This window comes from Notolepis coatsorum, assembly GCF_963971535.1.
Source record: "Notolepis coatsorum genome assembly, chromosome: 3".
In the NCBI taxonomy this organism is placed as follows: Eukaryota; Metazoa; Chordata; class Actinopteri; order Aulopiformes; family Paralepididae; genus Notolepis; species Notolepis coatsorum.
Genome location: NC_140167.1, coordinates 112582169 through 112598765, shown reverse-complemented (window position 1 = coordinate 112598765; position 16597 = coordinate 112582169). Strand labels below are relative to the sequence as shown.

The window sequence follows — 16597 nt, the reverse complement described above, 5'->3', positions numbered from 1 at the left end:
TCATTACAGTATCCTGTTATAGTCTAGTATCATTACACCAGTATCCTGTTATAGTCTGGTATCATTACAGTATCCTGTTATAGTCTGGTATCATTACAGTATCCTGTTATAGTCTAGTATCATTACAGCAGTATCCTGTTATAGTCTGGTATCATTACAGTATCCTGTTATAGTCTAGTATCATTACACCAGTATCCTGTTATAGTCTGGTATCATTACAGTATCCTGTTATAGTCTAGTATCATTACAGCAGTATCCTGTTATAGTCTGGTATCATTACAGTATCCTGTTATAGTCTGGTATCATTACAGTATCCTGTTATAGTCTGGTATCATTACAGCAGTATCCTGTTATAGTCTGGTATCATTACAGCAGTATCCTGTTATAGTCTGGTATCATTACAGTATCCTGTTATAGTCTAGTATCATTACAGTATCCTGTTATAGTCTAGTATCATTACAGTATCCTGTTATAGTCTAGTATCATTACAGTATCCTGTTATAGTCTAGTATCATTACAGCAGTATCCTGTTATAGTCTGGTATCATTACAGTATCCTGTTATAGTCTGGTATCATTACAGCAGTATCCTGTTATAGTCTGGTATCATTACAGTATCCTGTTATAGTCTGGTATCATTACAGTATCCTGTTATAGTCTGGTATCATTACAGTATCCTGTTATAGTCTGGTATCATTACAGTATCCTGTTATAGTCTGGTATCATTACACCAGTATCCTGTTATAGTCTGGTATCATTACAGTATCCTGTTATAGTCTGGTATCATTACAGTATCCTGTTATAGTCTAGTATCATTACAGTATCCTGTTATAGTCTAGTATCATTACAGTATCCTGTTATAGTCTAGTATCATTACAGCAGTATCCTGTTAGTCTGGTATCATTACAGCAGTATCCTGTTATAGTCTGGTATCATTACAGTATCCTGTTATAGTCTGGTATCATTACAGTATCCTGTTATAGTCTGGTATCATTACAGTATCCTGTTATAGTCTGGTATCATTACACCAGTATCCTGTTATAGTCTGGTATCATTACACCAGTATCCTGTTATAGTCTGGTATCATTACACCAGTATCCTGTTATAGTCTGGTATCATTACAGTATCCTGTTATAGTCTGGTATCATTACAGTATCCTGTTATAGTCTGGTATCATTACAGTATCCTGTTATAGTCTGGTATCATTACAGCAGTATCCTGTTATAGTCTAGTATCATTACAGCAGTATCCTGTTATAGTCTGGTATCATTACAGCAGTATCCTGTTATAGTCTAGTATCATTACAGCAGTATCCTGTTATAGTCTGGTATCATTACAGCAGTATCCTGTTATAGTCTAGTATCATTACACCAGTATCCTGTTATAGTCTGGTATCATTACAGCAGTATCCTGTTATAGTCTGGTATCATTACAGCAGTATCCTGTTATAGTCTGGTATCATTACAGCAGTATCCTGTTATAGTCTGGTATCATTACAGTATCCTGTTATAGTCTGGTATTATTACAGCAGTATCCTGTTATAGTCTGGTATCATTACAGCAGTATCCTGTTATAGTCTGGTATCATTACAGTATCCTGTTATAGTCTGGTATCATTACAGTATCCTGTTATAGTCTGGTATCATTACACCAGTATCCTGTTATAGTCTGGTATCATTACAGTATCCTGTTATAGTCTGGTATCATTACAGTATCCTGTTATAGTCTGGTATCATTACAGTATCCTGTTATAGTCTGGTATCATTACAGTATCCTGTTATAGTCTGGTATCATTACACCAGTATCCTGTTATAGTCTGGTATCATTACACCAGTATCCTGTTATAGTCTGGTATCATTACAGTATCCTGTTATAGTCTGGTATCATTACAGTATCCTGTTATAGTCTGGTATCATTACAGTATCCTGTTATAGTCTAGTATCATTACAGCAGTATCCTGTTATAGTCTAGTATCATTACAGCAGTATCCTGTTATAGTCTGGTATCATTACAGCAGTATCCTGTTATAGTCTAGTATCATTACAGCAGTATCCTGTTATAGTCTGGTATCATTACAGCAGTATCCTGTTATAGTCTGGTATCATTACAGTATCCTGTTATAGTCTGGTATCATTACAGTATCCTGTTATAGTCTGGTATCATTACAGCAGTATCCTGTTATAGTCTGGTATCATTACAGCAGTATCCTGTTATAGTCTGGTATCATTACAGCAGTATCCTGTTATAGTCTAGTATCATTACACCAGTATCCTGTTATAGTCTGGTATCATTACAGTATCCTGTTATAGTCTGGTATCATTACAGTATCCTGTTATAGTCTAGTATCATTACACCAGTATCCTGTTATAGTCTGGTATCATTACAGTATCCTGTTATAGTCTGGTATCATTACAGTATCCTGTTATAGTCTAGTATCATTACAGCAGTATCCTGTTATAGTCTGGTATCATTACAGTATCCTGTTATAGTCTAGTATCATTACACCAGTATCCTGTTATAGTCTGGTATCATTACAGTATCCTGTTATAGTCTAGTATCATTACAGCAGTATCCTGTTATAGTCTGGTATCATTACAGTATCCTGTTATAGTCTGGTATCATTACAGTATCCTGTTATAGTCTGGTATCATTACAGCAGTATCCTGTTATAGTCTGGTATCATTACAGCAGTATCCTGTTATAGTCTGGTATCATTACAGTATCCTGTTATAGTCTAGTATCATTACAGTATCCTGTTATAGTCTAGTATCATTACAGTATCCTGTTATAGTCTAGTATCATTACAGTATCCTGTTATAGTCTAGTATCATTACAGCAGTATCCTGTTATAGTCTGGTATCATTACAGTATCCTGTTATAGTCTGGTATCATTACAGCAGTATCCTGTTATAGTCTGGTATCATTACAGTATCCTGTTATAGTCTGGTATCATTACAGTATCCTGTTATAGTCTGGTATCATTACAGTATCCTGTTATAGTCTGGTATCATTACAGTATCCTGTTATAGTCTGGTATCATTACACCAGTATCCTGTTATAGTCTGGTATCATTACAGTATCCTGTTATAGTCTGGTATCATTACAGTATCCTGTTATAGTCTAGTATCATTACAGTATCCTGTTATAGTCTAGTATCATTACAGTATCCTGTTATAGTCTAGTATCATTACAGCAGTATCCTGTTAGTCTGGTATCATTACAGCAGTATCCTGTTATAGTCTGGTATCATTACAGTATCCTGTTATAGTCTGGTATCATTACAGTATCCTGTTATAGTCTGGTATCATTACAGTATCCTGTTATAGTCTGGTATCATTACACCAGTATCCTGTTATAGTCTGGTATCATTACACCAGTATCCTGTTATAGTCTGGTATCATTACACCAGTATCCTGTTATAGTCTGGTATCATTACAGTATCCTGTTATAGTCTGGTATCATTACAGTATCCTGTTATAGTCTGGTATCATTACAGTATCCTGTTATAGTCTGGTATCATTACACCAGTATCCTGTTATAGTCTGGTATCATTACAGCAGTATCCTGTTATAGTCTAGTATCATTACAGCAGTATCCTGTTATAGTCTGGTATCATTACAGCAGTATCCTGTTATAGTCTAGTATCATTACAGCAGTATCCTGTTATAGTCTGGTATCATTACAGCAGTATCCTGTTATAGTCTAGTATCATTACACCAGTATCCTGTTATAGTCTGGTATCATTACAGCAGTATCCTGTTATAGTCTGGTATCATTACAGCAGTATCCTGTTATAGTCTGGTATCATTACAGCAGTATCCTGTTATAGTCTGGTATCATTACAGTATCCTGTTATAGTCTGGTATTATTACAGCAGTATCCTGTTATAGTCTGGTATCATTACAGCAGTATCCTGTTATAGTCTGGTATCATTACAGTATCCTGTTATAGTCTGGTATCATTACAGTATCCTGTTATAGTCTGGTATCATTACACCAGTATCCTGTTATAGTCTGGTATCATTACAGCAGTATCCTGTTATAGTCTAGTATCATTACAGCAGTATCCTGTTATAGTCTAGTATCATTACAGCAGTATCCTGTTATAGTCTGGTATCATTACAGTATCCTGTTATAGTCTGGTATCATTACAGCAGTATCCTGTTATAGTCTGTTATCATTACAGCAGTATCCTGTTATAGTCTGGTATCATTACAGCAGTATCCTGTTATAGTCTAGTATCATTACAGCAGTATCCTGTTATAGTCTGGTATCATTACAGTATCCTGTTATAGTCTAGTATCATTACAGTATCCTGTTATAGTCTAGTATCATTACAGCAGTATCCTGTTATAGTCTGGTATCATTACAGTATCCTGTTATAGTCTAGTATCATTACACCAGTATCCTGTTATAGTCTGGTATCATTACAGTATCCTGTTATAGTCTGGTATCATTACACCAGTATCCTGTTATAGTCTGGCATCATTACAGCAGTATCCTGTTATAGTCTGGTATCATTACAGCAGTATCCTGTTATAGTCTGGTATCATTACAGTATCCTGTTATAGTCTGGTACCATTACAGTATCCTGTTATAGTCTGGTATCATTACACCAGTATCCTGTTATAGTCTGGTATCATTACACCAGTATCCTGTTATAGTCTGGTATCATTACAGTATCCTGTTATAGTCTGGTATCATTACAGTATCCTGTTATAGTCTGGTATCATTACAGTATCCTGTTATAGTCTGGTATCATTACAGCAGTATCCTGTTATAGTCTAGTATCATTACAGCAGTATCCTGTTATAGTCTAGTATCATTACACCAGTATCCTGTTATAGTCTGGTATCATTACAGTATCCTGTTATAGTCTGGTATCATTACAGTATCCTGTTATAGTCTAGTATCATTACAGCAGTATCCTGTTATAGTCTGGTATCATTACAGTATCCTGTTATAGTCTGGTATCGTTATAGTCTAGTATCATTACAGCAGTATCCTGTTATAGTCTGGTATCATTACAGTATCCTGTTATAGTCTGGTATCATTACAGTATCCTGTTATAGTCTGGTATCATTACAGTATCCTGTTATAGTCTGGTATCATTACAGCAGTATCCTGTTATAGTCTGGTATCATTACAGCAGTATCCTGTTATAGTCTGGTATCATTACAGTATCCTGTTATAGTCTGGTATCATTACACCAGTATCCTGTTATAGTCTGGTATCATTACACCAGTATCCTGTTATAGTCTGGTATCATTACAGTATCCTGTTATAGTCTAGTATCATTACAGCAGTATCCTGTTATAGTCTGGTATCATTACAGTATCCTGTTATAGTCTGGTATCATTACAGTATCCTGTTATAGTCTGGTATCATTACAGCAGTATCCTGTTATAGTCTGGTATCATTACAGTATCCTGTTATAGTCTAGTATCATTACAGCATCCTGTTATAGTCTGGTATCATTACAGCAGTATCCTGTTATAGTCTGGTATCATTACAGCAGTATCCTGTTATAGTCTGGTATCATTACAGTATCCTGTTATAGTCTGGTATCATTACAGTATCCTGTTATAGTCTGGTATCATTACACCAGTATCCTGTTATAGTCTGGTATCATTACAGTATCCTGTTATAGTCTGGTATCATTACAGCAGTATCCTGTTATAGTCTGGTATCATTACAGCAGTATCCTGTTATAGTCTGGTATCATTACAGCAGTATCCTGTTATAGTCTGGTATCATTACAGCAGTATCCTGTTATAGTCTTGTATCATTACAGCAGTATCCTGTTATAGTCTGGTATCATTACAGCAGTATCCTGTTATAGTCTGGTATCATTACAGCAGTATCCTGTTATAGTCTGGTATCATTACAGCAGTATCCTGTTATAGTCTGGTATCATTACAGCAGTATCCTGTTATAGTCTGGTATCATTACAGTATCCTGTTATAGTCTGGTATCATTACAGTATCCTGTTATAGTCTGGTATCATTACAGTATCCTGTTATAGTCTAGTATCATTACAGCAGTATCCTGTTATAGTCTGGTATCATTACAGCAGTATCCTGTTATAGTCTAGTATCATTACAGCAGTATCCTGTTATAGTCTAGTATCATTACACCAGTATCCTGTTATAGTCTGGTATCATTACAGTATCCTGTTATAGTCTGGTATTATTACAGCAGTATCCTGTTATAGTCTGGTATCATTACAGTATCCTGTTATAGTCTGGTATTATTACAGCAGTATCCTGTTATAGTCTGGTATCATTACAGCAGTAGCCTGTTATAGTCTGGTATCATTACAGTATCCTGTTATAGTCTGGTATCATTACAGTATCCTGTTATAGTCTGGTATCATTACAGTATCCTGTTATAGTCTGGTATCATTACACCAGTATCCTGTTATAGTCTGGTATCATTACAGCAGTATCCTGTTATAGTCTGGTATCATTACAGCAGTATCCTGTTATAGTCTAGTATCATTACAGTATCCTGTTATAGTCTGGTATCATTACAGTATCCTGTTATAGTCTGGTATCATTACAGTATCCTGTTATAGTCTGGTATCATTACAGTATCCTGTTATAGTCTGGTATCATTACAGTATCCTGTTATAGTCTAGTACCATTACAGTATCCTGTTATAGTATCATTACAGTATCCTGTTATAGTCTGGTATCATTACACCAGTATCCTGTTATAGTCTAGTATCATTACAGCAGTATCCTGTTATAGTCTGGTATCATTACAGCAGTATCCTGTTATAGTCTGGTATCATTACAGCAGTATCCTGTTATAGTCTGGTATCATTACAGTATCCTGTTATAGTCTGGTATCATTACAGTATCCTGTTATAGTCTGGTATCATTACAGTATCCTGTTATAGTCTGGTATCATTACACCAGTATCCTGTTATAGTCTGGTATCATTACAGCAGTATCCTGTTATAGTCTGGTATCATTACAGTATCCTGTTATAGTCTGGTATCATTACAGTATCCTGTTATAGTCTGGTATCATTACACCAGTATCCTGTTATAGTCTGGTATCATTACACCAGTATCCTGTTATAGTCTGGTATCATTACAGTATCCTGTTATAGTCTGGTATCATTACAGTATCCTGTTATAGTCTGGTATCATTACAGCAGTATCCTGTCTGGTATCATTACAGCAGTATCCTGTTATAGTCTGGTATCATTACAGTATCCTGTTATAGTCTGGTATCATTACAGTATCCTGTTATAGTCTGGTATCATTACACCAGTATCCTGTTATAGTCTGGTATCATTACAGTATCCTGTTATAGTCTAGTATCATTACAGTATCCTGTTATAGTCTAGTATCATTACAGCAGTATCCTGTTATAGTCTAGTATCATTACAGCAGTATCCTGTTATAGTCTGGTATCATTACAGTATCCTGTTATAGTCTAGTATCATTACACCAGTATCCTGTTATAGTCTGGTATCATTACAGTATCATGTTATAGTCTGGTATCATTACAGCAGTATCCTGTTATAGTCTGGTATCATTACAGTATCCTGTTATAGTCTGGTATCATTACAGCAGTATCCTGTTATAGTCTGGTATCATTACAGCAGTATCCTGTTATAGTCTGGTATCATTACACCAGTATCCTGTTATAGTCTAGTATCATTACACCAGTATCCTGTTATAGTCTGGTATCATTACAGTATCCTGTTATAGTCTGGTATCATTACAGTATCCTGTTATAGTCTGGTATCATTACAGTATCCTGTTATAGTCTAGTATCATTACAGTATCCTGTTATAGTCTGGTATCATTACAGTATCCTGTTATAGTCTAGTATCATTACAGTATCCTGTTATAGTCTGGTATCATTACAGTATCCTGTTATAGTCTGGTATCCTGTTATAGCCGGGAATATATCTAATTATCATCCACTAATGTCTTCAATACTAACACAATACATCTTACAATACAACAATTATCAGTCACTAATTGCTTCCTTTTTCTGTTGCAGCAACATCACCCCTCTCCTACTACGAGTTTGTCATTGACCCCGGCTCATTCTCACGAACTGTAGAGAATATGTTTCATGTGTCGTTTCTAATCCGGGTGAGTAGTGAGGGTACTTGTATTTGTATATTATCCTCATTAAAGTAGAAATAATTTGATAGACTAGTATTTTTGTTCAAATGTCCTATGGTTCTGTGTAGAGCACAATACAACGCTGTGGTTAGGGGTTTGATTCCCATTGTGACCACCCATGCTAAAAACACATGCATTCGTGGTATTGGAAGGTGCTTTGGATATGGCATGTTCTCCATTCAATATTCTGCTCACATAGAAATATTGAGATATTTGATGGTGTTTAAAGTAGATGCCTACAACCTACAGTAGATCATAAAAGAACATTGTACAATTGACCTAGCTCAAGGCCTGCCCTCTTTCCTTGAGCGTCCAATCACAACTGTTGCTTCTCTCCGACAAGGGATAGGCTGGTAAAGATATGCCTCCTAAAGTGTGAAAACGGAAGTACCGGCTACAGGCTTTCCGGTTTCGACAAAACAATTATAGAAACGTGTGAAGTGCACAATATTTCCTCGTTTAAGCCACTGCAACGGCTTTGCCTGAAGAATTTACTACATGACCGGGACGCGTGTATGCTTTGCCCAACGCAGTTGTGTTTCCGCGTTCCCGTTTTGCACTCTGATTGGCCAGGTCATGTGACATGTGCGCCAATCGTGGGACAGCGAGTTCTGCGCCTAACAGCCTGCAAACTACCTGGCGTTCTATCGCCCTGCTCTAAGACAAACTCTAACCGTAACCAACTTCGAAAGAGCCCCTAAGCTTAACCAGTGTAGAAACTTGCGGTCCCAAGATTGGCGCACATGACCAGAAATGCGTGGGCCAATCAGAGACGCGGAAACACAACTGCGTTGGGTAAAGTATTCACGCGACCGGGACGTTCTAGCTTGTTTGCGACAGGATTCGGGAAAGGTTTGGTCCGTTCGGAGGCAGCTTCCAGGGGAAGTACATACACCGGAAATTCTACCCCATACACACTTTCGGCCGTAGTGCTTTACCAGTCTTTATCTCACGGAGGAGATAAAACTGGGAACGAGGTTAGACGAGGGATATATATATATTTATTTTGAACAGTTGTGATTGGAGGATCGAGAAAAGAAGGCATGGTTTGAAATAGGTCAGTTGGATGCTTAAGGCTGTGTTCTCTCGCTCTCGCTCTCTCTCTCTCTCTCTTAGGATGGGTTGGCCAGGATGTATTTGGATGAAGAGAAGTTGCCATGTATTGGTGAGAAGGCCTCACATTAAAGACATATTTTGATCTTGTGAATTTTGGTGTAATTTTCCTTGGCTAGACGCTTGTAACTGGCTTATTTAATTTTTATTTTGTATTTCTTTATTTCGCACCATTTCAGCAAAACAGTAAAAACATTGACCATGACAGAAAGTGTATAAAGGTGCTGAGTAGAGGCAAGAGACCCAGATGGGCCGATATGGGGCCTCAACTCATTAAATCATTGGATTAAAAAAACACAAACAAAAGTAAAGTGAAATAAGTTCATAAAACAATTTTCATAATATTAAGATAATAATAACAATAATAATAAAAGTAATAATAATAACAAAAACAACATTAATAATTAGTCTAAACAAATTAACATGAAACTGTAAAACAAAGTGACATTAATGGTTTTACGAGATTGAAGCTATTCATTTAACAATGTATATAAGCTTGGATTTGAGTGATTAAATGGATTTTAAATGTTTTATTATGGAGGGTTTTGAATTCCAAATAGTAGGACCTCTAAATCTTATACTGAACTGACCTAATGTTGTGCGGAAGAAATTACGATGAATATTGTTTGATATGAATGAATACTGGAGTTTGATATGGAAAACAATGGGAAATAAATCTAAATTAAAAGTGCAGTTAAACATAAAAATACATATCTGGTATACATTAATATTAAAGATTGATAGTATTTCAAGTTATTTAAAAAGAGGAGCAGATGGTTCAAGGTGATTAGAAGTAGTGGCAAGCCTTATGAATTTCTTTTGAAATATAAAAAGTTTTAGAAGAGAAGTAGGAAAAGTACTGGCCCAAACAATATTACAATACGATAAATATGGGTATATCAAACTAATAAAGTGTCAAAAGACAGGAGCGATTCACAAGAGAAGAAATCCTTCTAATAATGCCATATGATTTCATAACTTTTTTGCAAAATGTCTCCTTGGAGGAGAGCCATATAGGTTGAGTGATTTTTTTCTAAATCCATATTGATGCTTATACAGGATGTTGTTGTCATTGAGGTGTTTTAACACTCTTGCATAGACCAACTTCTCAAAAACCTTGGAGAAGCAGGGTAAGATCGATATAGGACGGTAATTATTGAAGAGACAAGGGTCACCTTTGAAGAGTGGTACTACCTTAGCTACTTTCAAGTCATTCGGGACGACACCTGTTTTCAAAGAGACATCAAGTACATGTGTTAATGGCATGATGATTGTGGTAGCTACTTCCTTGAGAAGCTTGACCTTGATTTCATCATGTCCGGCTGCTGAATTATTTAATTTATTAATGATTTCAAGCACTTCAATAGATGTGGGTGGTTCAAAACTACATAGGGTAGGTAAATAGGCTGTAATGTAATATTATCAATAGGTGGAATATCTTTAGCAAGCTTGATTATTAGCTTGATTATTAAAACCAACAAAGATAGTTCTGATTGGAGAAACATAGACAAACTATGTTCTGTATACATGGTGGTAGAGGTGTATTGGTATTGAACACATTAGTGACTGATAGAGATGTATTGATCACATTAGTGACTGGTAGAGATGTATTGAACACATTAGTGACTGATAGAGATGTATTGAACACATTAGTGACTGATAGAGATGTATTGATATTGAACACATTGGTGACTGATAAGAGATGTATTGATATTGAACACATTAGTGACTGATAGATGTATTGATATTGAACACATTAGTGACTGATAGAGATGTATTGATATTGAACACATTGGTGACTGATAGAGATGTATTGATATTGATCACATTGGTGACTGATAGAGATGTATTGATATTGATCACATTGGTGACTGATAGAGATGTATTGAACACATTAGTGACTGATGGAGATGTATTGATATTGAACACATTGGTAATCACGTAGAAAGAATTCTTTCACATTGTTAATGTGTGTGTGTGTATGTGTGTTTGTGTGTGTGTAGCTCCTGTGGAGGAGGGAGAGGTTGATCAAGCAAAAAAAGCAGGAGGCGAGCGTCAGCAGTGTATCATCTCCATCAGTCCCAAGAGCTGGAAGGTGAGCAGTTCTTAACACCCACTAAGACGGCTCCTAACACCTGCCGTCTAACCCTGTGTTACACTCAAATGTCTCCGGGCGCTATATTTAGACGGAGCCGAGTAAATCGCTTCATCCGACCACTTCGAAGCGCATCTGGCACACTCGATCCATAAGTGACATTATGTCCGGGACCAGATGGACACCAATACTGGAAATCTCGATCAGACAATTGGAATATTATTTTTGGAATACCCCCGACCAAAGGTAAGGACTATCTGACATCAATTTCAGCTTGATCCAACAATGTTTTGATATCGATCCAGCTGATCAGCTTCTGTAGTGTTCAACACGAATGCCGTTACTGGCCATCAAAGCATAAAAAAAACGACCCCCCCCCCCCCCCCTTTCATGCATTCATGATGAAACATAATGCCTATTATATACATTTGATTTGTAAATAGTAGCGTGTCCATGCAAGAAACGCCAACGCTTATAGTAGAATACACGTAGCGCCCTATAAACCAGCTTTTCAGGAATTATCCCGGATCACTCCTAAACTATACTTATATTCACCAAGAGATAGCTCGCGAACGTATGCATGAAGAAATTATCTCTTTTTTTGCATGTTCGACGGAAGAAAGTCACTGTCAAATGACTATAGTATTGTCTCCATAGCTATAATATAGAATATAGATATAGCTCTCCAAACATAGTGACGCACAGTGAAAATAGGCTATGGAAACCTTACAAGGATAAGGCTAATGGCTGGCGCCCAATGAGTTAACCCTTTCTCTGCCACGCTTATATCCATCCTTATACCATCCTCTGCCAGCTCTATTTGTCTATGGAGATGTTCCCCTTCTTTGCAGGGCTATAACTTTTTTAATTGTATTGCTAAATTGGCATTACTATGGCCCATTCAACATCAAGTATCTCGTTTAGGATGTAGCAACGTTCTACTTTTTCATTCACACATTCATACTAAAATATGGTCTAAAGTATAAATATGTTTTTATCGTTTTCTGCAGCATTCCATAGAACGTGAGTTATAGCCACAAATACATATATTCGATCATCAAATGTAGTTTGATACCGATTGACGTCAGATAAAAAAATTCAATTGTACAAGGTCCTAATCGTCATGCCTCATCATCTGCTGGTGACCGGAGGGGGTTCATAAGTCCGTGGCCGACGTTAAATGATTCATGTAGTATGGGTGATATGTTGATCATAGCAGTTTGCATGTATAATAATAATCAAACACGCTGAAACTCACCGCGGCTTCCTCGTAGCGTTGGGCGATCAGCGTGGAGCAGAAAGTTCGCTATTATGGGATGTCGATCTAGTTGGTCGAGTTCCAGGTTGTATAATACTATATACGTCCAAATCATGTTGTTTATCGAGTTATTGGCAACGGATGGCTATCCAGTGTATCAAGCTGGAGTCCCGCTAGCGATAGCGAGTGGCCGGACGAAATATGGGTCAGCACCACTTTCTGCCGCTCACTTCCGGTTTTGGCGATTCGCCGATCGGCCACCAGATGGCGGTCTTGAACCGTTGGAGAGTTGAGAGGAGATCTACAGGAGATCTCAAGTCTCCGTGGGTGAAATATGATTGCCATGACAGATTTTTGAAATATTGATCTCAAAGACGCTGTACGACGTCATTGGCAGATTACGCATGGCGAGGAATGACGTCTAAAGTCGTCCTTGGCGATTAAAGGGTTAAGACAGCTCCTAACACCTACTAAGACAGCTATTAACACTTACTAAGACAGCTTTTAACACCTACTAAGACAGCGTATACAAAATTATAGCTTTTTAAGGGTAAGACATTTACGGCGTATCAAGAGGCACCAAAAAGCTTAAAAGTTTGGGATTCTTCTGTGAACTTGTTTAAATTTTGAATGTTTGGAGTATAATTGATTTAGACTTTTTTAATTGTATTTCCCAAAGTTTTTATTATTTTAGGTTTTTAAAATGCAAAGCACATCTATATAACCAGCAATGTCACTAACTCACTCATGCAGTAACCCACTCACTCACTCATGGTTAGCTGATCTTCCCCTAGTGGCGGCTCACAGGAAATGCACTTTGCATTTATGACACTGGGCTCTATTTTCGCTCATACTATTCTTTGTTTTACACTAATACTCCTGCCTACTACTATTCTTTGTTTCACACTAATAGACTCCTGCCTACTACTATTCTTTGTTTCACACTAATACACTCCTGCCTACTACTATTCTTTGTTTTAAACTAATACACTCCTCCCTACTACTATTCTTTGTTTTACACTAATACACGCCTGCCTAGGGATGCCCCCCGGACCCCGGTTTTAAACGGGAACCGGTACTATATTAGAAAATACCGGAGTATTTATAAGCTCCGACGTCCTCGGTACTGCTATCGATACTCTAGAGAAATTATTATTATTATTTAAAAGTTGCGAACGATCTCTCCTCTCTCTGTCTCTGCACGAGAAGCGAGCCGCAGCGAGTCAATATTACACACACTCCTCGCGCTACACATACGGGTACTTCGTTCTTATACATACGGGTACTCCTTAATGAAAGCGATGTCTCCGTGCTGAAGCGCGCTGCACACAGACACAGACAGCTCTGAGTCTGCATGCACTGAGTCGTGATGGCGGATAGAGCGAAGCGTTCTAAAGTATGGATATACTTTACAAGGGTCAATGCCGACAACGCACGTTGCCACAAGTGCAACAAAACATTTGCCAGTAAGGGTGGCAATACGAGCAATCTATCAAAACATTTGTTGGCAAAACACGATATTAGTGTGCAGAAATGCGCCGTATTCGACTGCCTTGCGCGCAGTGGTCCATCTGCATCCACGTCCACTGCAGCCGGTAAGCCAAGATACAGAGTTTCCTAGGCTAATAACGAATTATTACAAATAGGCTAATAAACAAAATAATTGTTTAGCTACAAATACTACAATCTAAAAACTTTTTATAGATCGTCAAGCTGAGGCGTCAGCCACCAATGTGTCCCAGGCCAGTGAGCCCAGGGCCACCACACATCCTCCCTCTACCTCCACCACCCAAAGTCCTTTCTCCCTAGCAGCTAGAGGAAGGATGACAGGATAGGGTGAACGAGTGTCACAGGGCTGTGACAAAGTTTGTTGTCAAAGGCCTGCACCCGTTCTCTACAGTGGAGTCCAAGGACTTTAGGTAACAACTAATCATTCAGTGTGTATAGTTTTTTTTTGCATACATAGTTGTCTGAATTATTGTAAATGTGTGGAGTGGTGGGAATCCCACCACTCCACACATTTACAATAATTCAATCATTTCTAATCTTTACTGTAGGGAGACAGATGACCAATGCTCTCAACTGCAAATATAAAAATCATTAAAAAATAATAAAAAATAACCGATAAGAGTATCGATAAAGTACCGAACCGTTAAGCAGTATCGATAAGAGTAGTAGTATCGATAAAATCCTAACGATACCCATCCCTACGCCTGCCTACTACTATTCATTGTTTTACACTAATATTCCTGCCTACCGGGCACCCAAGTGGCGACCCATGTAACGTGCTGCGTCGCGAAGCGGCCGACCCGGGTTAGATTCCCGGACCTGGCGTCCTTGGCCGAATGTCTTCCCCCCCACTGCTCTGTCTCCCGTACTTCCTCTCTCTCTCTCTCTCTCTCTACCGGACTGCCCGGTAGTACAAACAAATAAAAATCTACCAAAAACATAATAAAAAATACTCCTGCCTACTACTATTGTTTTACACTAATACTCCTGCCTACTACTATTCTTTGTTTTACACTTATAAGGGCCTAACTTTATTAAACAAAACAATAAATCTATAAAGCCCTGAGGAGGCTGAAACCGGCTAGAACATACGTTGACGCATCTGTGGCTCGTGAAGGCTACTCGTCTGATCCAAAAATAAAATTTCCACAAGGTCCGTTGCAATAATGCCCCCAACTGGGTTTATTTACACTAAACAATAATCGATGCACAATTTGCATGTGATATGAAGTAACGCCAACGGTACTACCTTGCACAACATAACATTCCTATACTACAAACAAAACGATTCACCAAACAATGATAACGTGCCGTGTCGACGTGACTCTGCCGGTAACCAAACACACCTGCTGTCATCAGTCCCGTTACCCATTAAGTAGCTAAGTATGTCGCCTACTGGTGAGCAACGGGAACTGATGCCACAAACTCAATTTGGCAGGCTGGCAGGCTCAATTTATACAGGCAGAACTCAACATGAATCCAAACAAATACATAAAATATAACATATGGCAATACAACCTCTAATAATGTCAGTTTTGGCTTCTACAACACTAATACTCCTGCCTACTACTATTCTTTGTTTCACACTAATACACTCCTGCCTACTACTATTCTTTGTTTTACACTAATACACTCCTGCCTACTACTATTCTTTGTTTTACATTAATACACTCCTGCCTACTACTATTCTTTGTTTTACACCAATACACTCCTGCCTACTACTATTCTGTTTTACACAATACACTCCTGCCTACTACTATTCTTTGTTTTACATCAATACACTCCTGCCTACTACTACTCAGTTTTACATTAATACACTCCTGCCTACTACTATTCTTTGTTTTACACTAATACACTCCTGCCTACTACTATTCTTTGTTTTACACTAATACACTCCTGCCTACTACTATTCTTTGTTTTACACTAATACATTGCACTGTTGTTTCTTGTAGGAAATAATTGAAGTGTTTGAGATCAGAGAGCCGCTGATCCAGCCGTCCTCTCGACAGCCCGTATCCGCCACAGACTGACTGATCGGTTGTTTTTCGGGACCAGCCAGGGAAAGAATTGGAGTCGCCTGTGGAGCTGTTTGTGTTCATTATTTTTGTAATTTTTTTTAAATGTTAATAAAGAAATATTTGTAAATATATATATATATTTTTTTACCGTGAATATATATTCAATCACTCACACCCCCCCCCCCCCCCCAACGGTAAACAGCCATACACGGTCCACAGATAGCTGTGATCAGGGTAGAAATAAATGTCAGATCAACGATCAAATTTATATATGTTCTTACCTTGTTATCTGATGTAATGCAAAAGAGATAATCCAAATATCTGATTGCAATTCCAAATAATGCTCGTGGAGGTCTGTACCACACTACCAACCGTTTCACAATGACGGGCGGGCGGAGTCACTGTTCGATGCCATCGTTGTATAGAACTGGCTCGCCTGAGTATTTAAACCCCGCCC

General features: G+C 37.8%; 1 protein-coding gene across 1 annotated transcript in view; it reads left to right on the top strand.

Annotated features, from left to right (window-relative positions):
* Positions 1–16265, top strand: part of LOC311225231 (non-structural maintenance of chromosomes element 4 homolog A-like) — a 113409-nt gene extending 97144 nt beyond the window's left edge. The window contains exons 9-12 of the mRNA XM_084310447.1: positions 8020–8114; positions 9264–9312; positions 11264–11355; positions 16075–16265. Of these exons, the coding sequence (XP_084166573.1) occupies positions 8020–8114; positions 9264–9312; positions 11264–11355; positions 16075–16152 (314 nt within the window). The 3' untranslated portion in view covers positions 16153–16265. The remainder of the gene's footprint in view (positions 1–8019; positions 8115–9263; positions 9313–11263; positions 11356–16074) is intronic.
* Positions 16266–16597: the final 332 nt, after the last annotated feature.